Source organism: Adiantum capillus-veneris, chromosome 15 (genome assembly GCF_014529385.1).
Source record: "Adiantum capillus-veneris isolate H3 chromosome 15, ASM1452938v2, whole genome shotgun sequence".
In the NCBI taxonomy this organism is placed as follows: Eukaryota; Viridiplantae; Streptophyta; class Polypodiopsida; order Polypodiales; family Pteridaceae; genus Adiantum; species Adiantum capillus-veneris.
This window is the reverse complement of record NC_140945.1, coordinates 109,138,737-109,152,018: the sequence shown is the minus strand read 5'-3', so window position 1 is coordinate 109,152,018 and position 13,282 is coordinate 109,138,737. Positions and strand designations below refer to the sequence as shown.

General features: G+C 49.6%; 2 protein-coding genes across 2 annotated transcripts; both read right to left on the bottom strand.

The window, feature by feature from the left end:
• Nucleotides 1-6,277: 6,277 nt before the first annotated feature.
• LOC147441250 (uncharacterized) lies at nt 6,278-8,730 on the bottom strand. Its single transcript, XM_086483683.1, has 4 exons — nt 8,025-8,730; nt 7,557-7,923; nt 7,215-7,376; nt 6,278-7,071 (listed from the first exon to the last, which is right to left on the bottom strand). Exons 1-4 carry the CDS (start codon nt 8,573-8,575, stop codon nt 6,586-6,588), a joined length of 1,566 nt encoding a protein of 521 aa, XP_086339809.1. The 5' UTR covers nt 8,576-8,730; the 3' UTR covers nt 6,278-6,585.
• Nucleotides 8,731-8,905: 175 nt separating this feature from the next.
• Nucleotides 8,906-9,712, bottom strand: LOC147441249 (uncharacterized). Its single transcript, XM_086483412.1, has one exon. It carries the CDS (start codon nt 9,605-9,607, stop codon nt 8,906-8,908), a length of 702 nt encoding a protein of 233 aa, XP_086339538.1. The 5' UTR covers nt 9,608-9,712.
• Nucleotides 9,713-13,282: the final 3,570 nt, after the last annotated feature.

Sequence of the window (13,282 nt, the reverse complement as noted above, 5' to 3'; positions counted from 1 at the left end):
CAATCCTGGTGCCCATACTGCCGCCGAGTACATCAGGGCCGGGGTGACTAAGGTGTCAAAAAGCCAGCCCTTCGTGCGGGGCTCCTGAAAGTGTGCCTGGTGGCATCTCCGCTCTAGCATGGTCAGAGCTGCATATCCTCGGGTGAGCCTGTCAGCAGCAGCCTGCCTCATAGTGAAGGGTCCTGGTAGGCTGGTGAATGTGATGCCAAGATAGACATAGGAGGTGACTACATCAACCTGTCCTCCTGCTGCTGTGAAGGTGGCAGCGCTCCTCACTGCACTGGATGTGTGAAAGATCATGACCTTGGTTTTGCCAAGGTTCACAGTCAACCCCTTGTGTGTGCTGAATTCGTCCAAGGCCTCAAGATGGCGTTGCAAGCCCTCGGGTGACTCTGAAATCAACACAATATCATCAGCATATAACATGATGTGGACCGGAGTACCTGCCAAGTCGCTCCCCTCTCCCCCTGCTCGTAGTATGTAGTCGGAGATCTCGTCGATGTAGAGCCCAAAGAGTGTCAGGGAGAGTGGGCATCCTTGCTTAACACCAATGGTGCTAGCAATGGTCTCTGAAAAGCCGCCTGGGCAACGAACTCGACCCGTCACCCTCTCGTAGAGAGTATATATGGCCCAAATCATCTCTGTCGGTACCCCAATGCTGTGAAGGCGCTGGAAGAGTCTCTCGCGTGGGACTGTGTCAAAGGCCTTGCGGAAATCCACAAAGCAGCAGTAAAGCCTCTTCTTCCGCGCCTTTGCCCCATCAATGAGGCAGCGCAGAACGAAGATGTGGTCAGTGGTGGAGAAAGCTCGTCTGAAACCTGCCTGGCCTGGAGCTCGTAAACCCTCGGTCTCTGCGTAGTAGCTAAGCTGTGCCTCAAGTACTGCTCCATATAGTTTGGCCATCGTGTGGCCAATCATGATAGTCCTGTAGTTCCCTGGGTCCAGGGTGTCGCCAGATTTGTGGATAGGCACTATGGTGTGCTGTGTCCACTCCTCTGGGAAGCCCTCCCCTATAGCCCGGTTGAAGACATGTGCAATCAACGGGGCTATAGTGGAGGCCGCATAAATGATGTGCTCACTCTGTAATCCAGTGTGGTCAGCTGATCGTCTGTGCTGCATGCGGCGTATGGCCCTCTCTACCATCTCTGCTGTAAAGAAGGAGGAGCACGTGGGGCGTGGCTCATGTGGCTGTGGGATAGGAGGCTGCCCTCGCACCTCATAGAGGCGCTCTGCATAATCATGCCATATCTGTGGATCCTCAATAGCTGTGGTCGGACGTGGCTCGCGCAGGGTGCGCCATGCCGTCGCGCTATCTATGCTCATGAATAGGCGGTATAGCTCAAGCTCCTGTGCCTCTTCGAATGCTCGCCGCTTTTGGCGTGTCAGCGTCTTCATATCTCGTCTGGCCTCTCTCTCTGTGATCTCTCCTAAGGCTCGCCGTGCACGGAGGCGTCGGTATAACTCTCTGCACTCATCATCATACCAGCGGTTCTGAGGCATAGTCCCGGGAGGGGGAGTGCGTCCTGTGTGAGTGGTGTGTGGAAAAGAGCTAATAGCTGAAGTGTGGAGAACGGAAGAGATATGTGATGTGAGAACTGAGAGTGGTGTGGATGGGTGGAGGAGGCATAGGCCATGCTCGACCTCGGCTGAGTAAAGAGAGGCTAGCTCATGTGTGAAATGGATGGTGGTGTGTGGAGTGTGTGCTGTGGAGCTATGTGGGATGGTGTCTCCGGTGATGGAGAAAGAGAGGTATGTGTGGTCGGCTCCGATGGGTATGGGTGGAATGGTGAAGGATGTGATAAGGTGTGTAGCCTCCCTGGGTCCCATAATATAGTCGACTGTACTCCCCCCTCCCTCTGTAACTCCATGTGGCATACAAGTCAGGCCCCCTGAGGTGGGCCACTGGGCCATCCCGTTATAAATAACGAGACGGTGCTGGGAGCCAAGTCGAAGTAGGTGTCGTCCGTAGGCTGTGACTGGAGCTCTGTCTGCTGTATCTCTCATAGTAGCCTCCTCATCTAGAGTGTGTAGTGCCTCTGGGTCCTCGTGGTCATATGTCTCACACTGCTCACTGCGCGTACGAGCATTGAAGTCTCCCATAAGGAAGACTTCACCCAGTGTGGAGTACTCCATAATCTCCTCCGTGAGGCATGCGTACGGTGACTCCTGCTCAATAGGGGCGAATCTGGAGCCTGTGGGAGCAAAGTAGCAAAGGGCAATGTAGACGATCCTGTCTCATGAGAGCTCGAGGCGAATCCACATGTATCGGGCCTGTGGGTCCCGGGCAACAATCTGTAGTCTGCTGTGAAGCCCCTGTCTAAAAAGTATAGCCACTCCTCCTGAACCGCGAGTGGTGTGCTGGCGCATACATCCTCGATGTAGAGACTCCCATTGGAAACCATGTATCCGTGGTAACCCTCTCTCTGGGCTCTCGTGTGTCTCTGTAAGTAGAATGATGTCTCGACCTCTCATCACCTCCTCAAGTCTCTCTGGGTGTGTCCATAGGTCTCCATTGCAATTCCAAACCGTGACATGAATCTCCTCGTGTGTCCCACAGGCCGCGAGTCCCTATGCGATGGTCTTGCCATCAATGATAACCCTACCATCTCGATATACTGCCTTCTTTCCTTCTTTGCGGGCCTGGTGGACTCTAGGCATGCACGTGCGGCGGTGATCTTGTTGCATCTTTGTGAGGTCATCATCAAGATAAATCGGGGGGCCTTCTAGCCCTCTCAAGATGACCCTCTTTCGGAGGAAAGAAGTTCGAGACTCCTCGGAGGCGAATTGGAGGATGAGAGCTCTCTTCTTTGGATCTTTGCCGGCTCTCCAAACTTTGGAGAAAGGGATCTCTTCTTCCTTGTATCCCACTTTCTTGCATAAGGCTTTCCCATCGCTCTCGGGTGTGGACCCTTCTTCTTCTTTGATGCCGGTCACTCGCACATTGAGACGACGAGCTTGTCGCATTTTCTCCTCCTCGATGGTTGTGTGTACGATGAGTACCTCATCTTTTTGGGCTTCCTCTCTTGCTACCTTCTTGATATTCTTTTTGACCACTTCGACCCATCCTTCTTTGGTGGCTTCTAATTTGTCCTCAATGCTTGCGGTGAGGGCTTTGGTGATCTCCTCCTTGAGGGCTTCCTTAGCCTCCTCTTTAATCTCTTTAATCTCTCCTTCCTCGGGGGTGAGGGATGTGATGGAAGCATGAAGGAGGTCGATTTGTGAGAGAGAGAGAGAGAGAGAGAGAGAGAGAGAGAGAGAGAGAGAGAGAGAGAGAGAGAGAGAGAGAGAGAGAAATGAAATGAAATGAAATGTTATATTAACGTCTTCAAAAGGCCATAATGACCTATGAGACCTTAAAGTTACAAAGTGGTGGATCTGATACAAAGTCAGAGTAACAAAATAACCTAACAACAGTACAAAACAAAGATATATACTATGGGGTCCTAAGTTGGTCGATGTGAGTCAAGCAAAACTTAAGCAGAAAAATGGGCGGCTTGTTGGGATAGCTGAATCACAAGAGATCTAGCATCGGTCGTTGGCTAATCTCATCAATTTCCTCCATGGTTAGTAGTCTGACCGGGCGTCGTGCATGCCTGGCCAGCGTGCTCCGAATTTCTGTCGTAGCCTCCGTCGATGCTATGTAGTTCTTCGCAGTCGCGGGCGTCTGGATTTCACCAGTTCAATCGCTCGGTCAATCAGTGTGCCTCTAGTGTGAGACGAGGGGGAGCTCTGCTGTGGGAGTGGCTCTTGCGGCTGTCTCGTGTCTGCTCTGAAGGAGTCTGTGATCCGTCTTTGAGACTGGCTAGCCTCGCCATTCGTCAGGCTATCTCTGTGTCTGCGTAGCTCGAGCAAGAACAAACCCAGACATCTCTGATCTTCGTATCCCATGACTCTTGAGAGTGGTCCAAAACCCTCTCTGAACAAGCAATGGAAGCGGCCTCGTATCTCGTAGTAGACGGGGCAGCGGCATGTATAGTGTAACTGTGTCTCAGGTTCTATGTTACACAAGGGGCATGTCCTGTCCTCTGCTGGTACTACGCTGTATCTCCCAGTCTCAATCCGCAGCTGGTGAGAAGATGTGCGTAACTGGCCAATAGCACATCGTATCCCATGAGACAAGTGGGTATCCATGTATCTGGGTCTCGCCACAAAACCATCTTCCGTAAGCTGGAGGAGGAGGTGGTCTCTGTAGAAAGCCATCTTCGTGCCCAATTCCTGTGCTGGTTGCTATGCTCAACCCATGTGCCTGAAACCATGATGTCATCTCCCCATACCAGCATGTTGTATCTCCTTGTATGGCTAACTGTCGAGAGGATTCAAGTGCTATGCGAGCATATCTGTCTCTAAGAAGTGCCCATGTGCGGTTTATGAAGGAGACTGATCTGGTGAGCGCCTCCACCACAAGTGGGGGGGCCGCTAGCTCTGCTCGGATAATGGCCCGTGGTACTGATGCCTTGGCTCTAATGAGCGGCGAGATTATAGAGACGAGAGGTTTCTCCATGTTCCCCCATCCGTCTGAGCGACCCGGCCTCCCGTGGTGATCCAGTGAAGGTCCCCATATCTCGGCTCCATAGAGCAATGCTGAAGCCACCAAGGTGTTAAAGAGCCAGAGCTTCGTCCAGGGCTCTTGAAACTGAACCTGCGAACACATCCTCTCCAATCTACCCAATGCTGCGTGGGCTCTAGTAAGTCTGGTCTCTGCTGCTCTTCTGAGTGAGAATGTAGGTCCGCTAAAAACCACTCCAAGGTAAGTGTAAGCGTCTGTGTACTCCACAGTCTCCTGGCCGTATGTGAATGTAGGTGCTGACCTCCTGATCCACTGTGGGGTGGTATTAAACACCATAACCTTGGTTTTTCCCAGGTTGACAGACAAACCACTTTCGTGGGCAAACGTATGCAAAGCATCCAATTGACGTTGCATTCCCTCTGGGGATCCAGAGATCAACACTATGTCATCAGCATATAACAAAAGTGGAATCCATGTCCCTGCCAACTGAGCACCTTTATCCCCATCACTGTCAATGTAGTCACAAACCTCATCCACATACATACCGAAAAGAGTAGGAGAGAGCGGGCAGCCCTGCTTCACCCCAATAGTGGAGTGAACCGGTGTAGAAAGTCCCTCCGGGGTGCGTACATGCCCTACTACTGATCTGTACAATGCCATGATCCCCCAAATGAGTTCTCTGGGTACTCCCATTTCCTGTAATCTGCGCATCAGTCTAGCTTTGGGTACTGTGTCGAAAGCTTTGCGGAAGTCCACAAAGCTACAATAGATCCGTCTCCCATGAGATTTGCCTTCTTCGATGATGGCCTTGAGTGTTAGGATATGGTCAAGAGTAGAGAAGCCTCTCCTGAATCCTGCCTGCCCAGTTGCACGTATTCCTTCCCTCTCTGCCCATCTACTCAGGTGTTGCTCCAGAATGGATGCACACAACCGTGCCAGTGTGTGCCCAATCATAATAGTGCGATAATTCCTAGGCTCCATGGGGTCTCCTGATTTGAAGATAGGTATGATCGTAGATAGGCTTCAAGTGTCCGGTAGGCCCTCACACATGGCCCGGTTAAACATAACTGCTAGAAGCTCTGCTAGTAGGTCTTTGCATGCATGAGCGACTAGGCCATCATGATCATATGCTCTCCCAGTCTTCATCCTGTCAATAGCTTTCTTCACCATCTCAGCGGTGAAAAAGACACATGCGTGTGGGCATGGATCGGGGGGGTTGGGGAGGGGCAGCTGTCCAGGTATTGTGTACAAAGATGATGCGTACTGCCCCTAGGTCTCTGTGGAGGAAATAGTAGGGGGGGGGGGGACTGCTCATGAAAGAGCCGCCACGCCTCACGCGAGTCCTGACTCAAGAATAGCTGATATAGATCCTGCTTGAGTCGAGCCAAAAAAGCCCTCTTCTTCCGCTGCACCAGGTGTCGGAAGTCAATCTGTGATTGTCTGTGAGTGACGTCCCCCAACAACACCTCCCTCTGAAGTCTGGCTCTAGTCTGGCGGCACTCCTCATCATACCAGCTGTTCTGAGGCATGCTCCCTGATCGGCGGCTCTGCTCAGGCTGGGTGTGTGGGTATGCTTCTACTGCTGCCTCATGTAATGCCTGTGTCAGTATAGTAGTTAGCTCCTCCAGAGGTCGCCCCGGGTCCTCAGTGCATAGGCGTCTGTAGATTCCATAGTTGACACGTACGGTCACGTACGATGGTTACACGTACGAAGACGTGCGGTACTAATTGAACTAAAAAAAATTAGACGTACGTTGATGTAACGTACGATGCAAAAAAATAAATCATATATTTTTCAGAGCTTTTACTCTATTATGAGTAACTACTTAGTATTAAGTACATACAACTCAAAGGAGATGTCTTACAAGTAAGAACATTAAAGATTTGGCCATGGACATTGGAAACGGCAATGTTCGAAAAAAGATGATCATGATTGCATTTGATTTCATAATTCATTACATAAGTAGAGAGTCGAGGCTCGAGAGATACAAGTGACAAAAAGTAGTACAAAAAAGTAGTGACACAACTCATAGTCTCATGGCCCATGGGTACAAACTTTAAAGCATAAAGAGAGAGTTCTAAGTGCTCATATCGCTCTCATCACCGGAGTTGTGGTCCGAGCTTGAGCTAGAGGTAGCTGCATCATCCTCATCACTACTTGCATCAGATGCACTAGATGCAAGACCATAATCTCCCTCACTAAGGATGTTGCCCTCATCATCAAACTCTGGCTCTCTAGGATCCGCAGGTCTAGAAATGGACACATTCTCCAAAGTGGTGTCCGCCATAGTAGATCCGCTACCCGAGCCTCGCCGCACATAGGTCCTGGGTGTCCGTGCCGACGCTCTTCCACTCCCACGAGCAACCGAAGTGGAAGCTCCTCTACCTGTAGTTGCCAAAGCTCGCACAACCACCTTCTTGCGGGACCGTGTGCGAGAGACACGGCGATCAATCTCCTCCAACTCCAAGTAGAGGTCTCGAAATATTTGCTCCTCCTCTGGATCGCGATCTTTGTTGAGACTCTTAAGAGTCTCAATGGAGAGCTTGCATTCATCTACATTCACCTATTTGTCATTTACAACATGCAAGAAGATTAATGGAGTTAGCAATTTGGTATGGCAAAAATATGAGCACATGATACATCATACATATTACATCATACATGTGAAAGCATAAATAAAGAGTATGATGTAGCCAACTCAATTACGTGCCTAGCCATTGGCATCTCGTGCATGGACCTCAACATGCGTAAATTGGAGCGACAATAGATAAGCCGCTCCAATTGCTTCGTAGAAAGCTTGTTGCGGATCTTGGTGTGTATAAGAGAATACGCCGACCAATTCCGCTCACATGCACCCGATGAGCAATCCTAGAGCACATAGATGATAGAAGAGAGGCATGAGATTTGAATTGTGGGAATTTTCAATTGAGAGGTGACTTATGTGACATGTCACATGAATGATGAATGTCAAATGATGACATGATTGAGATTATAAATTTATAATTTATGGTATGGTATTATGTATAATTATTAATATATATGATATACCTGTCCAAGAACCCTCAATGCCACCCTTTGAAGGTGAGGCAATTGATAGCCAAAACATTCCCACCAAAAAAGAGGCTTCACTAACGAATCCCTCTTCCAACACACCGAGGAAGCGAATGCCGTGCCTCTTTGGTCTCCATAGTTGATGAGCTCTTGGAGAAACTCTCCATGGTGTTCTTCATTGAGTATCTTTGGAAGGTACTTGTCGCGCTCCTCTTGACGTGCTTGATCCGCAAAGATTGATGGCTTTTTGAAAGCCGGATGCAAGAGGGCGGCAAAGCCATGGATTGGTCGCCTCATCCAATCCCACCGCTTTTTAACAAGGAAGAGAATGTCATCTCTCTTTGGAGAGTCCTCCAACACATCACTACAAAGAGAGAGAGAAAGATAGTCAAGCATGGAAGGGTAGAACCGTAGATAGAAAAAGACAACTTACAATGTACATAAATCATAAGGTGATATGTTTACCGTGAACCATCGGGTGCTCCATCAAGAATGGTGGATCTCTCAATCTCCTTGTAAGCCTTCTCCATGAAGTGGTAAAGGAGACCTATGGTAGACCCTTCCATGTCGGTCATCCGAAGCACCTTATACAATGGCAATACCACCATGACAAGACCCTTGACCTCTTGCCAAAACTCCTCCTTCAAGCAAAGCCGTTGGATGGCCTTTGCATCTTGTTGGGATGATTGGGTCTCTTCTTCAATCCATGCTTTGAACTCATCCGAGACCATTGTCTTTTGCAAGTTGGTTTGCACATCATAGAGGCGCTCAAGGAGGAGCCACATAGCGACAAAGCGTGTTGCGGAAGGCTTCTTCAACTCCAAGCCGGAGTAAGTGCGATATATCGCAAGTACTCTCACCTTTTTGTTGATGAAGTTGACGATGGAGAGGGCTTGGGATAGAATGTCCTTTACCCAAGGTAGGTCGCCAATGTCCTCCAAGAGGAGGTCAATGCAATGTGATGCACATGGAGTCCATACTATGTGTGGATACTCCGCCTCTAGCTTTTTGGCCATGGAAGCACAATTGGAGGCATTGTCAGTGATTACTTGAATGACGTTGCTTGGACCGATCTACATATGGAGAAAGAAGGGAAAGTGAGAAGAGCCAAGGCAAAAGACAAAATTGAAAATAGTAGATACTTGAGAGTGGAATCAAAAATTTTACCTCTTTTATGGCTTGACGTATGTGGCGGTAAATAAAGGCACCCGTGACCTTTTTCCCCCTTGCTCCCGCATCAACCGCTCGCAAGAAGTAGGTGCCAAGAGGGCATGAGACAAGGATATTAATGATTCCCCTCTTCTTGCGGTCACTCCATCCATCGGTGAGAATAGAGCAACCATACTTTACCCATCCGGCACGTACGGGTCAAGAGACTTGTCGATTCGTGCCCTCTCTTCATCAAGCTTTTTGGTGCGCATGTCATGGTATGACACTCCCGTCCACCCTTCACATGGACCAACCGCGGCAATAGCCTTCACCATGCGTTTCCAACGATCCGTGCGAAGAATATGAAAAGAGAGATTGCACTCAATGATGGTGCGTGCAATCTCTATCTCCGCTTGTCGTTGCCTCTCTTTGAGGAAAGACAATGGACCGGAAGTTCCACCCACCGTTTGTGCAAGAGTAGCTTGCTTTGGAGGCCGCCCACCATGACTTCTTTTGCTCTTCTTTGAGACGCTACCACCCTCGGTGGAGGCCATGGTAGCGCCGCCGGATGCAACGGACATTGATGGAGAAGCATCCTCTCCCGAATCGGAGAGATCATGGTCGGGCGGAACCACCTCCTCCGATGCCTTTGCAACCGCCTTGCGCGTCTTCAAGGGGAGATACTTTGCTTTGCACTCTTGGAGAATGTCGTCGGGGATATTCGGACAAGGACCCGCTTCCCCTCCCACCTTGGTCAAGTGGATGATAAGGCGGGTGGAGCTTGAGCTCATGGTCTTCGGGCAATATTTGCAATACCATTTGCAAACATTTTGCTTGTTCTTCACCCTTTCAAAGTAGCGGCAATGCTTGTTGAAGGCTTCATGAAGAGCGGGCGGCATTATGGAGAGCTTGAGGGATGGGGAGTGATGAGAGAACTTTAGAGTAATGGAGAGCTTGAAGGAGATGGATGGAGATGAAGGGAGCTTAAGGAATAATAGAGAGCTTGAAGGAGATGAAGAAAGCTTGAGCCTTGAAGGAACAATGGAGAGCTTGAAGGAGATGAAGGGAGCTCGAAGGAGTAATGGAGAGCTTGAAGACTTGATGGAGTGCCAAAGCTTGAAGCCTTGATGGAGTGCCAAAGCTTGAAGCCTTGGCCCTTGATGAATGGAGAGAGCTTGAGGGAGCTTGAGTAGGGAAGGAGATGAATGAGAGAGCTTGAGGGATATATGGAGAAGAAGAGAGGGTGGGCAACCTTATATAGGTTTTGAGGAGAGAGGGAGAAGAGGGTTAAAGAGAGATCATGCTTCAAAATTCAAATTCCATGTGCCATGGCCATAGCCCATGTGGCTTTGTGTGTGTGTGTGTGTGTGTGGATGTTGGGGGGGGGGGGGGGGGTGGGTGGGATGGCACATTGGCTTATGATGCCCCAAGGGCCAAGGCTCCAAGGCCCCCAACGTTCAATTTTTAACGTTCAAAAATTGCCAGCACGTGGCGCTACAAAATGGCTGTAAAAACAGTCAAAAAAGTCCGCCAACGTTCACTTTTTTTTTTGATCGGACGGGACGGACGGGACGGGACGTTCCGTTCGACGGACGTGGACAACCCTGGTAGATTCCATCCATGTATACAGAATCCGTCTCCCGTGTGAATGTGTAGCGAGTAGGGGCTGCTACTCGTGGCCTGTGTGCTACAATGAACTGGAAGGAGATGGTCATCGACACCAGAGCATGATCCACTGCCACCCCGACCGGTCTGGGCTCAACTGTGAGATCCTGGATACTAGAGATGAGATTCGGCTGTGCCATGACATAGTCCATTGTGCTGGCTCCATGTCTGTGTGGGAAGCATGTAAAACCTCCCGCAACCGGAAATCTCTGTAGGCCGTTCAAGATGGCCAATCCATGTGCAGTGCCCATGTCTATCAAGTGTCGCCCATACTCAGTATATTCCACATCGTGTGATAGTCTGGAAAGGCCCGTCTCTACAACATCTAGCTCTCTTAGCATCTCCTTTGAAGTATCATAAAACACTGCCTGGTGATGGGCAGTCCTAGCATTGAAGTCCCCTAGGATGATAATGTCACCGTCCCTAGAGAACTCCCATATGTCATCATTCAAAATAGAGAAAGGGGACTGTCCTCTGGGTGATGCATAAACTGATGTACTCGGGGGAAAGTAGCAAATAGCTAGATAGAGGTATCTGCCTATCTTTGCTTTCAATCTCACCCACATGTACCTAGCGTGTTCGTCCCTGCGGGCTATATGTATCAATGGCTGCAGATCCTCTCTAAATAACACTGCCACTCCCCCCGAGCCCCGCCCTCTGTGCTCTGAGCGTGTCTCCTGTCTATAGGTTGTCTCCCACCTGTATCCACTGATGTGAGACATGGATTGCCCAGGGGCCTGGTGTGTCTCAGAGTAAAAGATGATGTCTCTTCTAGTAAAGCTATCCTCAAAGGCACCCACATCAAGACGCATAGATCCATTGCAGTTCCAGGCAACTACTTTGAGTGTGGTTAATCAGTGTGCCTCTGGTGTGAGATGAGGGGGAGCTCTGTTGTGGGAGTGGCTCTTGCGGCTGTCCCGTGTTTGCTCTGAAGAAGTTTGTGATCCGTCTTTGAGACTGGCTAGCCTCGCCATTCATCAGGCTATCTCTGTGTCTGCGCAGCTCGAGCAAGAACAAACCCAAACATCTCTGATCTTCGTATCCCATGACTCTTGAGAGTGGTCCAAACCCCTCTCTAAACAAGCAATGGAAGCGGCCTCGTATCTCGTAGTAGATGGGGCAGCGGCATGTATAGTGTAGCTGTGTCTCAGGTTCCATGTTACACAAGGGGCATGTCCTGTCCTCTGCTGGCACTCCGTTGTATCTCCCAGTCTCAATCCGCAACTGGTGAGAAGATGTGCGTAACTGGCCAATAGCACATCGTATCCCATGAGACAAGTGGGTATCCATGTATCTGGGTCTCGCCACAAAACCATCTTCCGTAAGCTGGAGGAGGAGGTGGTCTCTGTAGAAAGCCATCTTCGTGCCCAATTCCTGTGCTGGTTGTATCCATGTCCTCCTGGTGTCTAACTGGGTCAGGTCTTGGCGGATGAGCTTGGTGATCTCTGACTGTGTAAGAGTGAGAGATGGTGCATCCAATGAGTAATGGAATGGTGGCAGCCTGTCTATGCTGAACCCATGTGCCTGAAACCATGATGTCATCTCCTCATACCAGCATGTTGTATCTCCTTTTATGGCTAACTGTCGAGAGGATTCAAGTGCTATGCGAGCATATCTGTTTCTAGGAAGTGCCCATGTGCGGTTTATGAAGGAGACTGATCTGGTGAGCGCCTCCACCACAAGTGAGGGGGCCGCTAGCTCTGCTCGGATAATGGCCCGTGGTACTGAAATGAGAGAGAGAGAGAGAGAGAGAGAGAGAGAGAGAGAGAGAGAGAGAGAGAGAGAAATGAAATGAAATGTAATATTAACGTCTTCAAAAGGCCAAAATGACCTATGAGACCAAAAGGTTACATGTGGTGAATCTCATACCAGGTTTGGGTACAAAAAGTACAAAGAACTGAAAACAAAATAGTGGGTAGGGGTGGGGTGAAAGCTGATACAAAGGGGAATACAAAGGGTGAGCTGATACAATGGAGCTCTCTGAAAGTAGAGGCATCATATACATATACATCAGTATCCGGGACGGCTCCTATGTGCACCAGTATGGTATGGATCCTCTGTCACAATTTGCGTCGATGTCGAGAGGACCCCCTCATCCGTGGGCGACGGGACCGCCCCACTTATCGCCCGATCAAGCAGTATGCCTCTGGTGCCTCTGGTGTTGTTATGATGTGGGGGCTGCTCGAACTCCTCTGTCTGTGATTGAAAGAAACCTGTAATCTTGCGCTATCTCTGGATCTCTCTCATTGTGCCCCTCTTCAAGAGGTCCTCTCTGTGTTTGCGAATCTCTAGTAAGTATAATCCGAGGCATCTATGATCCTGGTATCTCATGACTCTAGAAAGTGGCCCAAAACCCTCTCTGAATAGTCAGTGAAAGTGGCCTCGTATCTCATAGTATACTGGGCAATGACATATGTAATGTAGCTCTGTCTCTGGCTCTATTTGGCACACCTAACAAATCCTGGACTCAGCGGGTACTCCTCTAAATCTGCCTGTCTCGATCTCTAGTTGATGTGAGGATGTGCGTATCTGACCAATAGCACATTGTATCCCTCGGGATAGATGAGTATCCATGTATCCTGGTCTGATCACAAAACCATCCTCCGTGAGTTGGAGAAGATGCTCTCTATAGAAAGTCATCTTCGTACCTAGCTCATGTGTAGGTTGTATCCATGTCCTCTTCGTATCCAACTGAATCAAATCTTGTCTGATGAGCCTGGTAATCTCTGCCCTAGTGAGGGAGATGGAGGGTGCATCCAAAGAGTACTGAAATGGGGGTAGCCGGTCCATCCTAAAGCCATGTAATTGAAACCAAGAGGCCATCTCTGCATACCAACATGATCTATCTCCTTGTAATGCCAGCTGTCGCGAAGACTCTAGTGCTAATCGAGCATATCTGTCTCTAGGGA

Coding starts and splice junctions, on each gene's coding strand:
- LOC147441250 (XM_086483683.1), bottom strand. CDS start 8,575: ATGGCCAAAAAGCTAGAGGCGGAGTATCCACACATAGTATGGACTCCA. Junction 7,924..8,024: donor GGAGCACCCGATGGTTCACG/GTAAACATATCA, acceptor CTCTCTTTGTAG/TGATGTGTTGGAGGACTCTC. Junction 7,072..7,214: donor AGATGCCAATGGCTAGGCAC/GTAATTGAGTTG, acceptor AATGACAAATAG/GTGAATGTAGATGAATGCAA.
- LOC147441249 (XM_086483412.1), bottom strand. CDS start 9,607: ATGCCGCCCGCTCTTCATGAAGCCTTCAACAAGCATTGCCGCTACTTT.